Source organism: Equus caballus, chromosome 3 (assembly GCF_041296265.1).
Source record: "Equus caballus isolate H_3958 breed thoroughbred chromosome 3, TB-T2T, whole genome shotgun sequence".
NCBI classification, from domain to species: Eukaryota; Metazoa; Chordata; class Mammalia; order Perissodactyla; family Equidae; genus Equus; species Equus caballus.
Genome location: NC_091686.1, coordinates 23204489 through 23225068, shown reverse-complemented (window position 1 = coordinate 23225068; position 20580 = coordinate 23204489). Strand labels below are relative to the sequence as shown.

Sequence of the window (20580 nt, the reverse complement as noted above, 5' to 3'; positions counted from 1 at the left end):
TCAGGCCAAGAAGTGCAAAGGCATTGGAGCCACCTCCCCCCGGCCCCAGCACGCCTGTCCTAGGAGGTGGAGTGAAGCCCTTTGCCTCTGAGCTCCTTGGAGCACATGGTTTTTTTTGAGCCCCTGCCAGAGCTGCAGCTGCAGGCATCCCTGCCTCCCACTCCACTGCGGAGCAGGGATCTGCAATGCTGAGAACAGCAGCCGTGGGAGGCAGCTCATCACCTCCCTGGAGGCCTCCTGGGTTCATAGAACAAAGAGAAGGCACTTAAGTGAGGGAAAGAGGAGGAGACCTGGGCCAAGCAAAGAGAGGCAATTGACTCCAGGGGAGAAGGCTGAGGGAAGGAGAGAGAGTGTTTGGAAGAGGCAGAGTAGTGGGAGCTGAGCAGAAGATCGCTCTTTATTCATTCATTCAACAAATTGGTTTTTTTTTAAGATTTTATTTTTCCTTTTTCTCTCCAAAGTCCCCTGGGAACACAGTTGTGTGTGTGTGTGTGTGTGTGCGCGCGCGCGTGTGTGTATTTTTTTTCAGTTGTGGGTCCTTCTAGTTGTGGGACGCCACCTCAGCATGGCTTGATGAGTGGTGCCATGTCCGCGCCCAGGATCCGAACCTGTGAAACTCTGGGCCACAGAAGCTGAGCATGCGAACTTAACCACTTGGCCACAGGGTGGCCCCAACAAATTGTTTTGACCACCTACAATGTCCCTGTTCTAGTGACTGAGGATATAAAGCAAAGATCCTGCTTTAATGGGACAGAATGGGAATAACAACAAAAATAATCCTAATAATGGTTAATATTTTTTGAGCATTTACTATGGAGTCAAGCATTTATCTTATCCTCACAACAATCTCAGGCACTTGATACTATTATTAACCCATTTTACAGACAGACAGGAGACGCAGAGTAGTCAAGTGACTGGCCAAGGTTACATAGAGTTAGAGCAGGAGTCTCATCTCCTTTGAGACTGACCACAACGTCTCTCAGGTCCCCTAGTAACGACAGTAGATTTGGAAAGTATATTCTTGTAAGAAAAATACAAACAATACAGATAAAGCTCAAGTTCTCCTTGCCTATTCCCATCCCTAGCAGTCTCCGCTCCTGGATGTGCTCCTTCCAGTCCTGTTCTTGCCCGTATGCATACACTATTTATGAGTAGCTTCAAACATATACTGTTCTACAGCTTGCTTCTTTTCCCTGAACAAAACATCTTGAACATCCTTCCCTATTGTACATATAGATCTAATTGCTGCATAGTATTCCCTTGCATGGACGTGCCAGGTTTCTTTTTCCAGTACCCTAGAGAGAGTATGTTTCCAATTTTCCGCGACCATTCACAACTTTTCCAAAAACTCTGCGGATTCTCTTTCCACTGCAGAGTTGTTTCTTCCGGAAGGATCCATGTGACCTGGAACCGGAGTCCGAGAAATCGAACCTGTGTCTTTAAGACGTATTCGTTCCTCTGGGAGTTGTAGTTTTGCCGGCCAATGGAGCTGCCGTCTCGCCTCACCTCCATTCTTGATCTGAAGGCTCACTGCCCTTTAGGAAAGTGCGGCCCGGACCATATCCGCTTGCTCGTGCGAGAGCTCAGAGCTGGTCTTTTGGGGAGGATAAACTAGGGCGGGCGGAAAAGGGAAACTACATTTCCCAGGGTGCGCCGCGAAGAGACTCGTTAAAGAGCTCGCCGCGGCGAGCGCCGGGCGGAGGCAGGTATGTCGGTCTGCGCGGGTCCCAGCAAATCACACTAGATTTCCACCGCGGTTACCCGGCCCACCGTCTCGGAGGGGCAGGACCAAACTGATCACTGAGCGCCCACTTGCTGTAGGGGGCGTCTGCAGGTCCCGCTACCCCTTGGCCTGGGTCTTTCAGCGGGAGTTCGGGGACCTGGCCGGTCCTGCGGTACCTGGGGACGCCTGGGACTGGGAGGGAGATGAGCCCCAGAGGGCCCTCACCCCTGAAGCAGGTGGGGCGCTGGATGCTGGCGCTGCTGGTTTTGCTTTGAGACCGTCTCCTGCCTCAGTTTACCCCATCGGGGCTCCTTTTCCACAAATCTTAATTACATGCCATTTATGTAATTTACAATATGATTTTACTCCCAATCAACTTCCTTCTGCCTTTTTTCTTTTTCCATGAGAAGGCAAATCATATCTCTTCCTGAACCTGTTTTTTCCCCCTTCAAAGCTCTAAAATGTGCAAAATCCCTGCCCTACCTCTCTTCTAAAAGCATATATGAAGAGGCCTTATTATTTTGTTCTGTCCCCGGCTCCCCTTTCCTATCCCAATTTTGGGCGGTGTGTGGCTGAGAACATTAAAAGGTATTTCCACGTGGCTTCCATAGATGAAGTTCTATTGGACGTGGGCAGGATGTTGGAAGAGGGGCCTGTATTCTTTTCTAAGATTTCTGTGCAAGTGTCCAGTATGGCAAAGGGCAGAGACTCCAGGAGAGATGTCTTGTTTTCACAGGGTGGTAAAGAGTGTAAACGTCCGAGTTGGACACACCAGGCCTGCCTGTACTAGCCGTGTGTGATCTTGGGCAGCCTATTACACCTCTTTGAGCTACAGATTCCTCTCCTGTAACGTGGGTATGATGAAATCCAGCTCACACGGCTGTCCAGCGGGTCAGATGCACTGAGACTGCAGTGCCTGTGGCATGGGGCCTGAAGAAAGCACTCCCTAAGTGTTAGCCAGGAGTATCCGTCCACCTTTTGTGTTATCATAAAATCTCATTTTGGCTCATCTGGCAAGGCATGCTCCTCAGCCTTGCTTGATTTTTTCTTCTTCTGGGGCATCTTTGACCCAGAGACTATTTCAGAACCTTCACTCCCAGCAGCTTCAGAGCCAAGTTAAACTCTCCTGTTCCCTTTCACTACTGGAGAACACTACTGTTCACTGAGCCCCTGCTGTGTGCCACGTATTTTACATTTTATTTAATGCTGACAACAGTCCTAGGAGGTTGGTATCTTTGGCCCTCGTTTTTAGATTAGGCTCAGAGAGGTTAAGTAACCTGCTTAAGATCACACAGGAAGGGGTGGGCCCCGTGGCCGAGTGGTTAAGTTCGCGCGCTCCGCTGCAGCTGGCCCAGTGTTTCGTTGGTTCGAATCCTGGGTGCGGACACAGCACTGCTCATCAAACCATGCTGAGGCAGCGTCCCACATGCCACAGCTAGAAGAATCCACAACGAAGAATATACAACTGTGTACCGGGGGGCTTTGGGGAGAAAAAGGAAAAAATAAAATCTTAAAAAAAAAAGGTCACACAGGAAGAGACAGAGATGGGGACAGAGACCTAGGGGCTGATTCCCAGCCCAAGACTATTCCTCTGCCTCAGTCTCTAGTAGCATGCAGTCCAGATAGTGCTGGTCTCCCTCCTCTGGCCATGACCTCTCACCTGCTTGTGTCTCCCACTCACTATGCTGAAACCAAGACTGAGCTCAGACCTTCTGAGCTATGGGACTCTCCTTGGGGCATTTCTTCCTTGCTCTCTTTCAGCACCTTTGCTCGGGACCAAATATCATTATCACTATCACCTGAGTAAGAATTGGAGCAACCCAGATCCCAGTCATGGCTGCAGCATCCACTGGCCTCTGTAAAGTGGAGATAATTACTTACACTGCAGGGGTGTTGTGACGATGGAAAATCCTAATATCTTAGCTATGGGCCACAGTGGCTGAGCTCAGTCCAAGTGGCTGTTAGGATATATGTCATCCTCATTTCATTGTCACCTTGTATTTGTTTAGGCTTTATCATATTATATAGCTGTAACACATTGAGCACTTGACATATGTGTACTCCTTTTGTTCTTTATTCAATCCTACAAAATAGGTTCAGTGTAGTGGTTAAGAGAATGAACTGAAAAAAAATGTGTTTGAGTTCAAGTTGGGCTCTGCCACTTCCTTAGCTGTGCAACCTTGGGCAAGTTACTTAATCTCTCTGTACCTCAGTTTCTTCATCTGTAAGGATAAGGATAGTACTTCCCAGACAGTACGTTAGAGGTTCTTACAATGATTTTTCCTTTGAACGTACCAAGAGGGAGGTGATCTTATACTCCCCCTGTTGGTTCCCCCTTGAAGAAGCAGACACCAAGATGGGATTAGACTTGCAAGAGATTTATCAGGGGAGGGGAAAAGAGGAGGAGGAAGCTGGAGGAGGCAGGGAGAGATGTCAGTTTGCAGTCCAGGTCTGCTCCCTGTGAAGGAGCACCAGAAGGAAGGAGGGAGGGAAGGGTAGGAAGAGTCACAGACTGCATTGCAGTTCTAAGACAGTTTCCCTTGAGTCGATGGGGAGTCCTGGAGCCAAAGTTGCCGGTCAGAGAATCCCCAGGATTGGGTCTGTCTTCGTGTCCCTGCTGCGCTGTCATTGATTGGCAGCAGTTGGTGGAAAGTGTGCCTCCATGTGGACAAGCTGGGGGCATCTGTCAATTACACTCCCTGCCACAGGAGGCCTGGGAGACTTAGGGGTGCTGAAGATCACACACTGAGTTGGCGGCCAAGCTGGAATCCTTTGCCGTCCTCTCTCTGGGGAATGCTTTTGCTCTCAGGTGCCTGGCCAAGATCTCTATCTCAAATTTCCCCTCTGGATTTCCCTTCTGGGCCGAGCAGGGAACAGAGCAATTTCTGTTAGTGGTGGAGGCTTTCCCTGAAAGCTTGTGGGAGTGTGAGTGTTGCTAAGCGGTGGTATTTGTCAGCCTTAACCATAGGCTTGGTGGCAGCAGAGTCTGGCAGAAGAAGAAACTGTTGCTGAGCTTCAGGTTTCCTGTCGGCTCTGGCTGGGCCCTGGGCTGACTGTGTGCGCAGGGCACCTCTGGGACAGCGTGCAGCTTGCTTCCACTCTCCTTCCGATGCTGAGCTTTGGGGGCCGGAGGGAAGAGGTGGAGGTGGGTTGCCTGGTGGGACAGCAGCCGGGGCCCTGCCAGAGGTAGATGCCAGGGCCCCCCTAGGTGCTCGTCCACAGATGGTCTTGGGACGGCCAGGGGCTCTGGAGTCGGATTGGTTTCCCATCTGGTAGGAGAGGAGTGTTGGGGGATAGGATAGGGTGAAGCCATAGCTTTGGCCTCAACTTCCCCTCACTTACTCAGAGTGCCCTGGAGGAAGATGGCTGACAGGTGGGGTTGCAGCTCCCATCTGGCTTGGAGCCTTTGGGGGGACACTCCCCTCTGAGGTCTCTGTAGTGGGTGCTGTTGGCATCCTGCCTGGATCCCCTTGAACAGGCTGGTGCACCCCTCCCACAGCCACCCTCTTCTCCAGGGAATTGCCCTCAGCCTGGGAGGTGAGAACCTCCCTCACCCTCCCTTCCCCTCAGCTCGCAGCCAAAGACTGAATGATGAGGGATGGGTGGTCCAGAAAGGGCAGCCACTGCTTTAAGGTAGGACCCACTGTCAAGCCCACCCTGCTCCCCTTGCTTCCTCTCCTGAGGAAATCACCTGTGCCCAGATTGAGAAGGTCAGAGATACACTTACCACGTGACCCAGCAGTCCCACACCTGGGTATCCACCTAGAAAGAGGAAGTCTTATGTTTGCACACACGCTGCACACAAATGTTTATAGCAGCTCTAGTTATGATTCCCCAAACCTGGAAACAGCCCAAATGTCCTTCAGTGGGGTGGATAGAGGAACAAACTGTGGAACGTCCAGGCAATGGAATACTGCTTGGCAAAAAAGAGAAAGAACTACTGATATGTGCAGCCAGCTTGTATGAATCTCAGAGGCATTATGTTGAGTGAAATAAGCCAGTCTCAAAAGATTACAGTCCTGGGGGATGGGAGGCATACGGAGTTATTGCTGAACAAGTATAGAGTTTCTGTTTGGGGTGACGAAGGGTTCTGGAGATGCGGAGGGCGGTGGTTACACAGCATTGTCAAGGTAATTGTTGCCACTGAATTGTATACTTAAAAATGATTGAAAGGGCACTTTTTTTTTTTTCTTTTAAAGATTGGCCCTGAGCTAACATCTGTTGCCAATCTTTTTTTTTTTTCCTTTTTCTCTCCAATGCCACCTAGTACACAGTTGTACATTCTAGTTGTGAAAGGGCAAATTTTATGTTATATATATTTTACCACAATTAAAAAAACTCTCAGTGGACAAAATAAAAGATTCCATCCCAGTGAAAGCTATGGAGAAGAGATCGGTGGTTGTCAGAGGTGAGGGATGGGGGAGGGTATGACTGTAAAGGGGTAGCATGTGGGAGTTTTTTTGGGTACAGATGGTGGTGGTCGCCTCAAGAATCTATATGTGTGTTAGAGGTCATAGAGCCGTACACCAGAATGATGTGATAACTGAAACACAAAGTTCACGCACACCCGTATCTTTGCCTCAGGGAGCCCCTCAGCTTTGGCCAGAATGGAGCAGCCAAAGGGGGTTGATTGGACTGTCATCATCCTGACGTGCCAGTACAAGGACAGCGTCCAGGTCTTCCAGAGAGGTAGGTGACCCTCCCTACCCACTTTGCCCCTGATGTAGAACTCCCATCCCCTCCCTTGCCATACCCCTACAGCCCCAGGAGCCAGGCAGACCTGGGTTCAAACCCAGATTCTGCTTCTTCTTAGCCATGTGACTTCAGACACTTCATTGAGACTCAGTTTTCTCATCTGTAAAGTGGGAGTAATTGTACTTACCTCACAGAGTTGGGTGAAGATCTAATGAGCTACCACATGAAAACCTACTAAGTCAAAGAAGATAAAACAATGACTATCAGTAGGTTTGCCTTAGGTGCTTTGGACCAGGGCGGGGAGGCTGGGGGGCAGGTCCCAGCTATGTTGTGCCCACAGAGCTGGAATTGCGGCAGAAGCGGGAGCAGATCCCTCCCAGGACGCTGTTACTGGCCGTGGAGGACCCTGAGACGCGTGTGGGCAGTGGAGGAGCCACCCTCAATGCCCTGCTGGTGGCTGCTGAACACCTGAGTGCCCGGGCGGGCTTCACTGTGAGTGCCCATAAAGTGCCATCCTCTGGCACATGTTCTCTTCAGAACAGGGATTCGGGGTTAAAACATGGTTTCCAAGGTCCTCAGCTCTTCTGGCCCCATCGCCCTGCCTGTTCAGCATTTGGCATCAGTTTTTGTTTCTGTCAATTAGGCAGACTCATCCAGGGGAGGGCAGAAGGCAGGGCCAACCTTCATAGTGGTTTTAGAAAGTTGGAGCCAATATCTCAGAGTTAGGCTTTCCAGCTTCTCTTGAAAAACTCGAAGATCTTGCTACGCTGGGCTCTCCTTCCAACATGGCAACTGTTTGCTGGAACTGAGATGCAGCTGCCCCCATTAGGCAGGGCATGGGAATCAGTGTCCCCACTCGGCCCATGTCCCACACACACTCAGCCACTTCATCTGGTCACCTTGCCTGCATGGCACCCTGGCATAGGGAGTGAAAGTGGCTGCAGGAATGGGCACACTCTGGTGATGGAGGTGGCACTGGCAGGGGAGGAGACCACTGTGTGGTTGCCATGGAGCTGACTCACCATGAGTCACCTAGCAGCCAACTGGCCCCATATTCTTACCTGCAGCCTCCCCTAAGAACAGGGGCCAGGGAGATGGCTCAGGGACCGAGCCACAGGGATCCTTTATCCGGGAGGGCCCAGGGCTGCCTCTTTGCCTTTTGTTTCTTTGGTACCTGAGTGAATTTATCTTGGGGTCTTTCCCTGGGTAAGATGGTGCTGTGTTTGGGTGCCATCTGCCCAGGCCTCTGTCAACAGGGCTCTCCCACTCTTGATAGGTGGTCACGTCTGATGTCCTGCACTCGGCCTGGATCCTCATCCTGCACATGGTTAGTAGAATGCAGGGCAGGGGCCGTGCAGGAGGCTGGAACCCTTGATCCTCGGGATTGGACGGGACTTTAAGGGTGTTCTACCTTTGCATGTATGCAAGGTATTCATTGTGAAAATCCAGAAAAATCGGACTCAGAATTGATCCAAATGTCGAAAGTAAGGAACTGGCTAAATATAAAAAGCATATCCTCCTGGTGGAGTATTAGACAGTGATTGAAAGGTCCATCTAACTCTATGCACTGACCTGGAAAGAGACTTAACAGCTCTGTGACCTTGGGCAAGTCACTTGCACCTTTCTAGGCCTCAGTTTCCTCATCTGTAAAATGAGGATGGCAACAGTTTCTCCTTCATGCCAGTGTGCTGAGATGATCCATCAAATACTTCACACGGGACCTAGCTGGCTCACTGTGGAGGGTAAGGGAATGTATTTTCATTGTTCAGTGGAAAAGGCCCGCTACGCAAGTTTGTATAGAGTGATCTCAGTTTTTTAATTGGAATTTGATTGGGATAAGTGTAGATCCACATGCATGAAATAATACAGGGAGAAGCCTCTGTGAACTTTGCCTAGATTCCCCCAATGGTGATATTTTTGAAAACTATGGTATAATCTCAGCTGGGATATTGACCTTGCTATAGTTCCTGGGCTTATTTCCCAGTTTTACTTTGTTCGTGTGTGTGTGTGTGTGTGTGGTGTGTGTGTGTGAGTGTGTGTGTCTGTGTATATATGAAGTTCTGTTGTCTTTACCTTTTCAGAATCTCCTCTTTGTAAAAAGAAATTTAAAGAATGTATGAATAAGTCTGATGCGCTAGACCTCAAAATAAGGGCAATGGTTATTATCCTTGAGGGATTATTTTCTTTTTTCAGATCTGCGTTTTCTAATTTTTTATCATAATCATGTATTTGAAAAAATTAGAGAAAATACTTTTTTTTTTTGTGAAGAGGATTGGCTTTGAGCTAATATCTGTTGCCAAACTTCCTCTTTTTACTTGAGGAGGATTGTCACTGAGCTAACATCTGTGCCAGTCTTCTATTTTATGTGGGATGCTGCCACAGCATGGCTTGATAAGCGATGCTATGTCTGCGCCCGGGATCCAAACCTGCGAACCCTGGGCTGCCAAAGTGCGTGTACTTAACCACTATGCCACTGGGTGGCCCCTAGAGAAAACACTTTTTAAAAGTCCTCTACCAGGATGTCTTTCCACCCTTACTCAGCTGATGGGGTGTCCCCAGGCTCTCTGCCCCAAGGGCTCTTTCTCTTGTCCTGGCTCCTGCCTCAGGGCCGAGATTTCCCCTTCGATGACTGTGGCCGGGCCTTCACCTGCCTCCCTGTGGAGAACCCCCAGGCCCCCGTGGAGGCCGTGGTCTGCAACCTCGACTGCTTGCTGGACATCATGAGCCATCGGGTAAGGCAGGCAGCTGCCGTGAGGCCTAGTCCCACAGCTCTCCCCCTGCACCACTAGCTATAGTCTGTGCTTGCTCAGATGGGGTCACCAGGAAGAACGGCTTTAGGGGTGTCCAGAGTTATTTAGAGCTTCAGGAAGTTAGTGTTGGCCACAATGGGGGGATGTGTGGCCTCAAGAGGAGGACGGGAGGGCCAGCATTGGCACTGTCAGTCTGGGCAGGCCCCTGTCACCTCAGCAGCCAGAGACCCCCTGGACAAGGTGGCTGCTGGAGCATGGAGAACAGGCCAAGACTGGGCTGTGTGGGAGCAGAGGAAGGGCTGGGCCAGGGCACCAGCTGCATTCTCTCTCCTCTTCCACAGCTGGGCCCAGGCTCCCCACCAGGTGTGTGGGTTTGTAGCACCGACATGCTGCTGTCTGTTCCTCCAAACCCAGGTGAGTCTGACAAGACTTGGGACCGCCTCCCCTAGCCACAGCCAGGCACAGGCTCTGCCTCTCCTCGCCCACCCGCTGGTCTTGTCCCACTGCCCTATTCAGAAGGGAAGCTGTAGCGTGTGGACGATGAAACTCAAACCTGGGGCTAGGGCTTCCCCTGCTGGACCTCAGTCTGCCTGTCTGCGGAATGGAGATGCTCAGCCCTGCCCCTTCTGCCCCGCATGGCTCTGTGGAAGAACTCTGAGGGGGAGGTGTTGTCATTCTCCCAGAGGAATGTCCCTTTGGCTTTGGAAACCATATTCCCTCTAGAGGTGACTGGATGCCCCTGCCCGGAGCTCTTGCTTCCTCCTGGCTGGGGTCTCCTTGCCTTGGGTTGGGCCCCCCGGGGAGCCTCCTGACTGTCCCACCCACAGGGATCAGCTGGGATGGCTTCCGGGGAGCCAGAGTGATTGCCCTTCCGGGGAGCACAGTCTACGCCCAGAACCATGGCGTCTACCTTACTGACTCCCAGGTAGTGTCCCTGGGGCAGCAGTGTGGGCTGCTGAGCCGTCCTGGGATGGCCTCCTGGTCCTGTGCTCTGGGCAGCCTCTCGTCCTGGACTTTCTGGGCTGTCTGGATTCGGAGGCGTTTCCCCTGTGGCAGCGGCTCTTGTGCTCACTTAGTCTTTTGCTAGACTTGAGTTGCACCCTGACCCTGTGAAGACATTCACAACCTGCCCTCCACTGTCGGGGGCGGGAGTCTTGGGCACTCGTGTCCCTAGGAGTACGCTGGCACCTGTCAGGCTGGTGTCCTACGTTTTCATTTGGAGAACACCCTGCTGTGCCCTCCTTTCCGATCCTTTCTTGCTCCCTTCCCTGACTCTGTTTTCTCCCCCCACATAGGGCTTCGTTTTGGACATTTACTACCAGGGCACTGAGGCAGAGATACAACGGTGTGCCAGGCCTGATGGGCGGGTGCCACTGGTATGGCTGCCAGGCCCACGTTGGGAGGCTTTGGGGGCCTTATGGAACAGGGGAGGGAGGGTTTGCTTTCCTGCCTGAGGCAGAGCCCCACTCCTGGAAAATTCTAGGGCAGGCTAGAACCAGAATCTGAGGAAGGTCTGGAACTGGTATTCCAGGGAGCAGGTGGAGCAAGAATCTGAGGAAGGGGTAGCATTGGAATTCAGGGTCTTGTCCTGAACCAGGAAGGCTAGAACCAGAATGTGAGCGAGTTTGGGAATGCAGTTGGCAGGAAGTCTAGAACCCAACTTGGGAGATCCTTCTAGAATGACGGACAAGGACAGGAGTTGTGGGTAAGGGTCTGGGATTGGGCCATGGGGAAGATGAACTAGGTTTTGGAGGAGGCCTGAAAATTGAGGAGGGTACGAGACGGTGCCTGCTGAGGGGTCCCTTGGTGGGAACCCAACTAAGCCTAGAGTTTGGGTGCTGGAGTGGCCCAGAAGACAAGACTCTGCCTGGCATGGCAGCTGGCCTTGCTTGGCCTATCCACATGTACCCTCCCCAACTCATGCCCTAGCCTGGCCTCAGGGTGCCCCCACTTGACCTTGTCCCTCCAGGTCTCTGGGGTTGCCTTCTTTTCTGTGGAAACGGCTGAACACCTCCTAGCCACCCATGTGAGCCCTCCCCTGGATGCCTGTACCTACATGGGCTTGGACTCTGGAGCCCGGCCTGTCCAGGTGACTTGGGGTGGGGGTTGGGGAGCCATGGCCTGGGGGAGAGGCCCTGACACTGGCTGTGTGACCTCAGGCCAGCCCCTTCCCCTCTCTGGGTCGGCGTCTCTGGGGATGGGACTCCCCAGCTAAGCCAGGAACCCCTCAATAGCTGTGTGTCCTACTCTTGCCCCAGCTGTCTCTATTTTTCGACATCTTGCTCTGCATGGCTCGGAATGTGAACAGGGAGGACTTCCTGGAGGGCCGGCCCCCAGAGATGGGGCAAGGAGGAGCAGATGTTGCGGGTTATCTGCAGGGCGCCCGGGCCAAGCTGTGGAGGGAACTTCGAGATCAGCCCCTCACCATGGGTGGGTACTGCCTCTTGGCTCTCCTGGGGGGAGACCATGGGAGTGAGGACCCCCAGAATGAGACTCTTCCCTGCCTGGCCCCCTGGGCTCCTGGACCAGGCAGGCCTAGTGCATGGACTGGACAATTACCCTCTCCCAATGCAGACTCCCCCCTCCCAACTCTCTTCCCTTCTTCCTTTGTCTCATTCCTGGGTTCCAGTCCCAGTCAGTCCCAGTCGTCCCACTTTGTAGCTGAGTGACTTTGGGCAGGTTGCTAAGCCTCTCTGGATCTCAGCTTCCCTTTTGGCACAATGGGCTTATTACCATGCCTGCCCTCCCAGGGCCTTATGAGGATGTGTCTGCTGGTGGGAGGCCCGGCTTGGCATCAGAGCTGCAGCAGACATGCAGTTGGGGTCGGTACTTGTATCTTTACAGCATATGTCCCCGATGGCAGCTACAGCTACATGACCAACTCAGCCAGTGAGTTTCTGCGCAGCCTCACATTCCCTGGGGCTCCCAGAGCCCACATTGTGCACTCCCAGGTGGAGGTAAGACCCACCTGGAGGTAAGACCAGCAGAGGTGACTGCTGGGTGCCAGGGACCAGGTGGGATGGGGGCTCCAGGGCAGGGAGGGAATAGACCATGATTGGAACAGATTACCCATGTGTAGGTGTTATTACCCCCGTTTCACACAGGAGGCAGTGGAGGCTCAGAGAGGTTAAGTAACTTGCCTAAGGCCACAGAGCCAGTAAGTGGCCAAGTCAGGATTCTCTATCTAGATCTCCCTCATTGAGAAGCTAGAGAAGACTCCCCCTACGCTTTCTGCAGGGTCTGCTTGGGGAGACAGGTGCATTTGAGGTGATGGGCCTAGGTCAGTGCCATGGTGCTGAGGAAGGGGGCAGGTTTAGAGTTCAGAGGTGGCCCTTGGGGGGGCAGGGGTGGGGTACCTGGATGGGTGGGAGAGGTTTTCTGTGAGAGCTGTCATCTGGTGGGACCTCCATTACTCAGTTGAGATTTGCTCTGGAGGAGAATGCAGGGAGAGCATGCCCCTGGTGGAACCGCATGAACAAGGTGGGATGGGAGTAGGCCTAAGGCTGAGGCCAGGGCAGGGACTGACTGGGGTCTGGCTGGCCGGCAGGCACACTGAGCAGCAGGAATTCAGCTCGGGCCTTGGCTGTGGAAGAGCACTGGGGTAGCCCTTGGCCCTGGGCCCTTACAACCTTCTCCCTGGCTTCACAGGAGCTGCAGCTCCTGGGCGCTGGAAGCTCCGTGGTCAGCTGCCTGCTGGAGGGCCCTGTCCAGCTGGGTCCTGGGAGTGTCCTGCAGCACTGCCACCTTCGGGTGAGGCCTGAGAGCAGGGGTAGAGGGAGGGCAGGGTTACAGGGGCCAGGGTCCTGTGTGTGTTGGGGGTTGCCTGGGGCTATGCTGCCCACCCAAGGTGCTTGCCCTCTCCCTCACCAGGGCCCCATTCAAATCGGCGCCGGCTGCTTTGTGAGTGGCCTGGACATGGCCCAGTCTGAGGCACTGCACGGCTTGGAGCTGCATGACCTCGTCCTGCGGGGACACCACGTGCGCCTGCATGGCACCCCCAGCCGTGCCTTCACCCTTGTTGGCCGTCTGGACAGCTGGGAAGTAGGTGCCTGCCCTACCTCCTCACCCCCATCTTCAGGCTTTGGGTAGCCAGCCCCTTGGGGGCCCGGCGCAGCTCCCACACCACTGCAGGGCCATCAGAGTGCTGGCCTGAGGGATAGGTGGTGAGGAGGGTGTGGCCAGTAGAGTCACAATAGGCCTTTACCTCCCTCATCATCTGCTCTGTGAGGCAGGCTGGATGGGGATTTTTATCCCCATTTTACAGGCTGGAGACTGAGGTTCAGAGAGGGTGGTGACCTGCCTTGGGCCGCAGAGCCGATTATGGTGGGTCGGGCGTAGAACCACGATTCTGCTCCAAGTTCCAGGCACCTGGGTAGGAGTGCTGAGGCTCCAGGGCTTGAAGCAGTGTTTCAGAACTTGCTCGCGTATGTGCCCGTCTCTCTTCCTGTCCTCTCTTGAGCAGCTCCTGGCCCCCTGGCCTTAGTGTCCCTAACCCCTTCCTGTGGCTGCTGCAGCCCTGACTGCTTCTTCCTCTTCCCCCAGAGACAGCGGACAGGAACGTATCTCAACATGTCCTGGAGTGAATTCTTCCAGAAGACAGGCATTCAGTAAGGTTGATGGCCCTGACGAGCCTCTGTGGGCCTTGGCAGCCCGGGTGGCTGCTTCTTCGAAGCTTATCCCTGCCTCTACCCTAGAGAAGCAGCTGGCCCCTCTCCCACCTCACCAGGCCTGGTGTAGCTTTGGGCAGGGTGATCCTCTCAGCCCCTTCCTGTTGGGCAGCTCCAAGTTCCTAGCAATGCTCAGGCTTTGGGATTTTGTTCAGTGGCCTGGGAAAGGAGGCAGGGCAGCTGGGCCTCCCTCCCTGAATTGCCTGCTTGTGCCACCTCTGGAGGAGTTTGTCCTGTCCCTGTGAATTAGCCAGCCCCCAGGTGACAGGCAGTCAGAACTTAGTGAGGATGCAGGAGCCCTTGCCTCCCTCCCTAATGTGACTTCTCCCCACATCAGAGACTGGGACCTGTGGGACCCAGACACGCCCCCTGCAGAGCGTTGTCTTCTCAGTGCCCGCCTCTTTCCTGTGCTTCACCCCTCGAGGGCCCTGGGGCCCCGGGATATGCTGTGGATGCTGGACCCCCTGGAGAATGGGGGTGAGGCCCTGCGGGCCTGGCGAGCCTCCTGGCGTCTGTCCTGGGAGCAGCTGCAGCCGTGCCTGGACCGAGCTGCCACGCTGGCCTCCCGCCGGGACCTGTTCTTCCGCCAGGCCCTGCGTAAGGCGCGGCATGTGCTGGAGGCCCGGCAGGACCTCAGCCTGCGCCCGCTGATCCAGGCTGCTGTCCATGAGGGCTGTCCTGGGCCCCTGCTGGCCACGCTGGACCAGGGTAAGTGTGCTGGGCATCTGTGCTGGGCAGCCAGACCCAGCATCACCTGCCCTATCTGCCCTCTGGGTCATCAACCTGAGGGTACTAGGGAACCATGAGACTTTAAAGCAGGGGAGAGACACAGTGGAGTTTACCGTTAGGTTTCTGGGAAGCTGCATCCCTGTCGGTGGGAGTTTGGTGCCAGGCTGAGGCCTAGGGCTGAGCCTCTGGGCCCTATGAGCATCAGCAAACCCTGCATGTTCTGTACTAAGTGCCAGGATGTGGGCGAAGAGCTGCAGGGCCCCAGGGGGATGAGGCCAGCTCTACCTGGGGCTCAGGTACACTGGCTAGGGGCTCAGCCTTAGCCTCACAGGCAGCTCTCATTATCCCCATTTAAGTCATTCACCTATACAGCTGGTTGGTGGTGGGGCTGAGACTTGACCCCAGGAGCTTTGATGCCTGAGCCTGAGCTCTTAACCACTATGGGCATCCTGGGTGAGGGACGAAGAGGCACAGCTGGGCTGGGGCTGGCAGGATGAGAAGAACTTTGCCAGGCAGAGGAGTGGGGCATGCATTCACAGGCAAGGACACATCTTGAGCAAAAGTGAAGAGGTATGAGGGGTCTGGAGTGTTTGGGGGACTGTTGAGTAGTCTCTGGGAGCAGAGGGTGTTGGGGATGGGGCCCTCCCCAGCCACCCCTGACTCCTGGTCCCTTAGTTGCAGCTGATGCAGGAGACCCTGGTGTAGCAGCCCGGGCGCTGGCCTGTGTGGCAGATGTCCTGGGCTGCATGGCAGAGGGCCAAGGAGGCTTACGGAGTGGGCCAGCTGCCAACCCCGAGTGGATGCGGCCCTTCTCATACCTGGAGTGTGGAGACCTGGCGGGGGGTGTGGAGGCCCTCGCCCAGGAGCGGGACAAGTGGCTGAGTAGGTAAGTGCAATGGAAGTCAGAACCCTTGGAGAAGCCCCCGGCCATCCTTGGAGGTGGAAACCCAGAGAGAGGTGGGGTGCCCTCAGGTCACCCAGGGCAGTTCATCCCCAGCTTAGGGCTCCATGCTGCCATCTCTCCCTTACCCTCTTGGCAGGCCAGCCTTGCTAGTGCGAGCTGCTCGCCATTACGAGGGGGCTGGGCAGATCCTGATCCGCCAGGCTGTGATGTCAGCCCAGCACTTTGTCTCCACGGAACCGGTGGAGCTGCCAGCACCTGGGCAGTGGGTGGTGGCTGAGTGCCCGGCGCGTGTGGATTTCTCTGGTGAGCCCCTTGTGGGAGGTGGGGATGAGGGTCGCTACCTCAGAACTGGGCTGGCAGCCCCGTGACCAGCTTGGTCTTGTCCAACTGCTGCAGGGGGCTGGAGCGACACACCACCCCTCGCCTATGAGCTTGGTGGGGCAGTGCTGGGCCTGGCTGTGCGAGTGGACGGTCGTCGGCCCATTGGGGCCAGGGCACGCCGCATCCTGGAGCCTGAACTGTGGCTGGCATTGGGGCCTCAGCAGGACCAGATGGCGATGAAGATAGTGTGCCGGAGCCTGGATGATCTGCAGGATTACTGCCAGCCCCATGCCCCAGGTCAGGGCACTGGGACTGCAGGTGGGGATGGCACACACAGCTAGCTGGGGGGTGGGGGCGGAACCCTGGAGACCCTGCAGGCCACAGAGGCCTGGCCTGAGGACAAGCCAGTCTGGTGGAGGAGCCCTGGTCACCCTGCCTAGGTGCATGCAGGTGCAGGAGGTAGAACTGGCACGTTTGCCCATGCTGGGGAGCCCAGAGGCCCTTTTGTGGCTTGGGGACCGGGCCTGCACTGCTGCTGGGCTTTTGTCCACCAGACAAGCCCCAAGCTAGGCTGTGAAATAGTGGAGGTGGGGTGGGATTTCTGCTTCTGCCCTCAGAGACCAAATTCCTTGCCGGGTGCTGGTCCCTCCACAGGGGCCCTACTGAAGGTGGCCTTCATCTGTGCGGGGATCGTGGACGTCCGCTCCAAGCTCTCACTGAGTGAGCAGCTGCTGCGCACCTTTGGGGGTGGTTTTGAACTGCATACTTGGTCTGAGCTGCCCCATGGCTCCGGCCTCGGTGAGTGGGGCCTGTCTGCCTGCTGCCCTCTGACTCCATCCCCACCCTCCAGCCTCACCTCTGATCTTCCACCCCAGCCTCTGCCCAGTGGAGAGGGAGTGAGTGGGGCAGGACAGGGCTGAGCAGAGCTGTTTATGCCTGGTTCCCTACTCCATGCCCTGTAGGCACCAGCAGCATCTTGGCAGGCGCTGCCCTGGCAGCCTTGCAGCGGGCCGCAGGCCGGGCAGTGGGCACAGAGGCCCTGATCCATGCAGTGCTGCACCTGGAGCAGCTGCTCACCACAGGTATGGGACTGCCTTGGGTCAGGAGGGAGGTCACTTGGCACTTTCCCAAGTGCCTCCAGGGGCTTCCCTGGACTGGCAGACAGCCTCATATCTGTGCTGCTCCTTAAAATGGTCAGAGCTTCCTTCTTATTACTCTGATCCTCTCTGGTGTTTCTACTTCAAAGGAGCTGATGTTTTATGAGCACCTACTAAATGCCAGGTTTTGTGCTGCACCTTTCATATGTGTTAGGCTGTTCATACCAGGTGCTATTCCTCATGACTGTTGTCACCCAGAGCTGTCCCTCAGGGCAGGGCTGGGCAGAGCTAGGTTTGGAGTAGGGGACAGAACCTTCAGCCTGCCCTTCTGGCAATGTGCCCCCCTTGCCATATGGGGGGTGCTGAGGGCCCAGCACATGGCTGGGATCATAACAGAATGTTATTAGCACAAGGCTTCTCCCTTCTTGCCACCATGGTCCCTTGGAATCCATGCACAATGGAGAGATGCCACAGCTTTATCTGGCCCCAGATCCTAGGATGCTCTGGTCACCTCAGGATGCCAGGCCTCGTCCCCAGCATGACTCTGGGAAGGGACTGCCACAAAGACGTACAGATGCCTGATATGGTACCATCTCCGGTTACTTCACAGCCCAGTCCTCTCCCTTCATTGTCATGACTCACATCCCATAATAGGTAGTCATTAGAAAAGGGCAGATGGGGAGGCCTTTTCAGTTTTCTTCTTAGGTACATCATTCAAATCCTTCATTAGGTCAACTGACAACTAGTTATTGAATATCCACTCTGTGTTGGGCCCTGGGGATAAAATGAGCAAAAGCAGGGCCCTTGCCCTCAAGAGTCATCTGGTCTATTGGAGACAGACATTAATCAATAACCACTCAAATGAATGTATAATTACAAGTTGTGGTAAGTGCTCTGAAGGAGAGGGGTGCAATTAAGGAGTTCTTGACATTTCAGGCCCTATGCTAACCACCATGTTTTGGCTGTAAAGTTCCAGATGCCTCCTGCCATTTGCATTTTACATTTTAACTCCTTGTAGGCCCTCCCCAGATATCAAGGGCCTATTCCAGAACCATCTCAAGTTTTGTCATTTTTACATAGCTGCAAGAGGAAAAGAGATCCATACCTTTCATTACTAAAGCAAGATGTGAACAGGCTCTTTCAAGTTCAGTAAGAGATGATGGAAAGCTTATTTCCAACATCAATACCTTTTGTCAGAAAAGACAGAGTGCAGGGGACTGCTAGGCTACAGAGAAAGTCCTATCATTTCTCCTCAGGGGAGAGGTTAGTGCAAGGTCTTATCCTTCGATGTGGTTTACCCCAATTCCAATGACACAAAGTTTGTCTGCAAGAAAACTCAGGCCTCTTGCATTCCAAGCTTGGCTCCAGAGTGAAGCCCTTTCCCTTGCTGGGTTCATCCTGCTCCCAGGGCTAGGGCAGAAGCTGCACAGCTCACCTGGGCCAGCTGGAATTGGGGGAAGGTGTCTTCCCACGCTGGTCCCTGCCAGGGGTGCAGGGCCAGGAGCCTGTGCTGGGAGAGGAAAATTGGGTCAGATAGGCTCTAACAGTGATGGGGCCCTGGGCTCACAGGAGGTGGCTGGCAGGACCAAGTGGGTGGCCTAATACCTGGCATCAAGGTGGGGCGCTCCCGGGCTCAGCTGCCACTGAAAGTGGAGGTGGAAGAGATCACTGTGCCTGAGGGCTTTGTCCAGAAGCTCAATGACCACCTGCTCCTGGTGTACACTGGCAAGACCCGCCTGGCACGGAATCTGCTGCAGGTGAGCCCCGGCCCAAGGAGGGAGGGAAGCAGATGGCTCAGCTGGGCCCAGATCCTCATTGCACCCCTCCTGCCCCATGTGCAGGATGTGCTGAGGAGCTGGTATGCCCGGCTGCCTGCTGTCGTGCAGAATGCCCATAGCCTGGTGCGGCAAACTGAGAAGTGCGCTGAAGCCTTCCGCCAAGGTGAGGTGCTTTTACCCTGGAGGTTAGGGCACCAGAGTAAGTGCCTTGTCACTTGTGGGTCTGAGGCCAGAGAACTTTGTGGGCTTGGCACAGGTCACAGGTATGAGGCCCCTGGGGATAGAAGCCTACTGTCTGGCTTCCCCAGGGTCTCACATCCAGGTGGGAGCCATATCTCAGGACAACACTTGCATCATGGGGAAGGCTTCCAGCCCCACCTACCAGGGAGCAGATGAGGGAAGAGGTTCAGCCCCATAGCTGAGTTCCAGGGAGTCAGAGCTGAGCAGGGTTCCAAGGGAGTGGCTACAGAGTTCACTGAACACTGTGCTAGGCACTGTGCCTGCTGCTCTACGCACATTAGTTCTCAGACAACCCTGTGAGGTAGGCTTTATCACTCCTGTTTGGAGCCAGCACTGGACCCAGGTCCTTAACCATACACTGGTTAAGTAGTGCCTCTTGGCACTTTATTCAGTCTACAAGTGGGCATTAAGTGATTATCCTGGCTCAGGCACGCCATTCTCCTCTCTGCCCCCACCCCAGGAAGCCTGCCTCTGCTGGGCCAGTGTCTGACCTCATACTGGGAACAGAAAAAGCTCATGGCTCCAGGCTGTGAGCCCCTGGCTGTGCGGCGTATGATGGATATCCTGGCCCCCCATGTGCATGGCCAGAGCCTGGCAGGGGCAGGCGGCGGGGGCTTTCTTTATCTACTGACCAAGGAACCACAGCAAAAAGCGGCTCTGGAGGCCGTGCTGGCCAAGACTGAGGTACTTGACGGTGTTGGGGTATGGTAGGTGGGGACAGGAGTGCTCGCTGTGGCCCACCTGCTAATGAGGGGCTATAGCTGCAAGTCTCCCTGGCCCTGCAGCCTCAGACTGGCCTCCAGAAAGCCTGAAATTTCCCAGAGGCCTCTAAACAACTCCTGTCCTTTGCTCCCAGGGCCTCGGGAACTACAGCGTCCACCTGGTAGAAGTGGACACTCAGGGCCTGAGCCTGCAGCTGCTGAAGAGTGAGACCTCAACCTGATGCCCCTTCCCATGAGGCTTGTCCCTCTGCAAGAGGAGAAAACCTGGAGCTACCGTAACCCCTCCCTTCCTTCCCCCATGGGAGCACTCAGCCTCCTACTCCCTACACACCTCTTTGTGAATCTGCTCCCAGAGGAAGCCAACCTGAGCTTGGGCCCAGTCCCTTCTAGAGCTTGGTGAAGCAGAGATGGTGTTTGGGAACAGGACTGTGACCTCCTGGTTGGCAGTGGCCTAGGCTTGGCCTCTGCTCCATCTGGACATAAGGTTCTAAGCTCAGTGTCTCATGTGGCCTTTACAAATTCCATGGCCCAGCTTGGGCCTTGGCCTTCTCACTCTCTACAAGGGCCTGGAAGAAGGGGATGACAGCCTTAACAGATGGCTGGGGTCCCTTGGTAAAGCCAATCCCAAAAAGGCCCTTTGAGGCATTTCTTGTGGCCTTCCTTAGATGTCAGGCTTTTGCCTGAGTAGAGACTTCATGCTCAACACTCACTCCCAGGCTGACTGGATGGGGGAGTGGGAGCAGGGGGAGGGATCTATACCCATGTGTGTGGCACTGAGCCAGTGTGGTCCTGCAGCAAGTCACTGCCAAACCAGGCCTTAACCAGCAACATTATGGACCGTGCCATGTGACTCAGTGTCTGTGGGCAGTGGGTTCTTAGGATTGCAACCTTCTTAGAATAAATCCACTCTGTCCTTCAAGGCTGTCCTCATAAAGCTCTTTTTTGTTCCTGCCG

At 54.6% G+C, this 20580-nt stretch overlaps 1 protein-coding gene and 1 long non-coding RNA gene across 9 annotated transcripts; one reads left to right on the top strand and one right to left on the bottom strand.

Moving 5' to 3' along the window:
• Positions 1–1460: 1460 nt before the first annotated feature.
• FCSK (fucose kinase) lies at positions 1461–20545 on the top strand. 8 transcript variants are annotated; one of them, XM_070262065.1, is made up of 25 exons: positions 1663–1706; positions 2460–2578; positions 6308–6412; positions 6759–6910; positions 7695–7745; positions 9025–9150; positions 9510–9582; positions 9996–10093; positions 10464–10544; positions 11138–11257; positions 11427–11598; positions 12013–12125; positions 12817–12918; positions 13039–13209; positions 13711–13775; positions 14173–14543; positions 15240–15450; positions 15605–15771; positions 15865–16086; positions 16444–16587; positions 16752–16871; positions 18456–18643; positions 18728–18827; positions 19365–19588; positions 19761–20545. In XM_070262065.1, exons 3-25 carry the CDS (start codon positions 6331–6333, stop codon positions 19845–19847), a joined length of 3240 nt encoding a protein of 1079 aa, XP_070118166.1. In that variant the 5' UTR covers positions 1663–1706; positions 2460–2578; positions 6308–6330; the 3' UTR covers positions 19848–20545. The 8 variants fall into 8 exon arrangements, with proteins under 8 accessions (XP_070118165.1, XP_070118169.1, XP_070118171.1 ...); XM_070262066.1 differs by having other exon boundaries at positions 1668–1706; positions 2460–2948; XM_070262064.1 differs by lacking the exon at positions 2460–2578 and having other exon boundaries at positions 1461–1706.
• LOC111772792 (uncharacterized) lies at positions 4086–5636 on the bottom strand. Its single transcript, XR_002806837.2, has 2 exons — positions 5451–5636; positions 4086–4992 (listed from the first exon to the last, which is right to left on the bottom strand). It is a non-coding gene; the product is annotated as an uncharacterized lncRNA (long non-coding RNA).
• Positions 20546–20580: the final 35 nt, after the last annotated feature.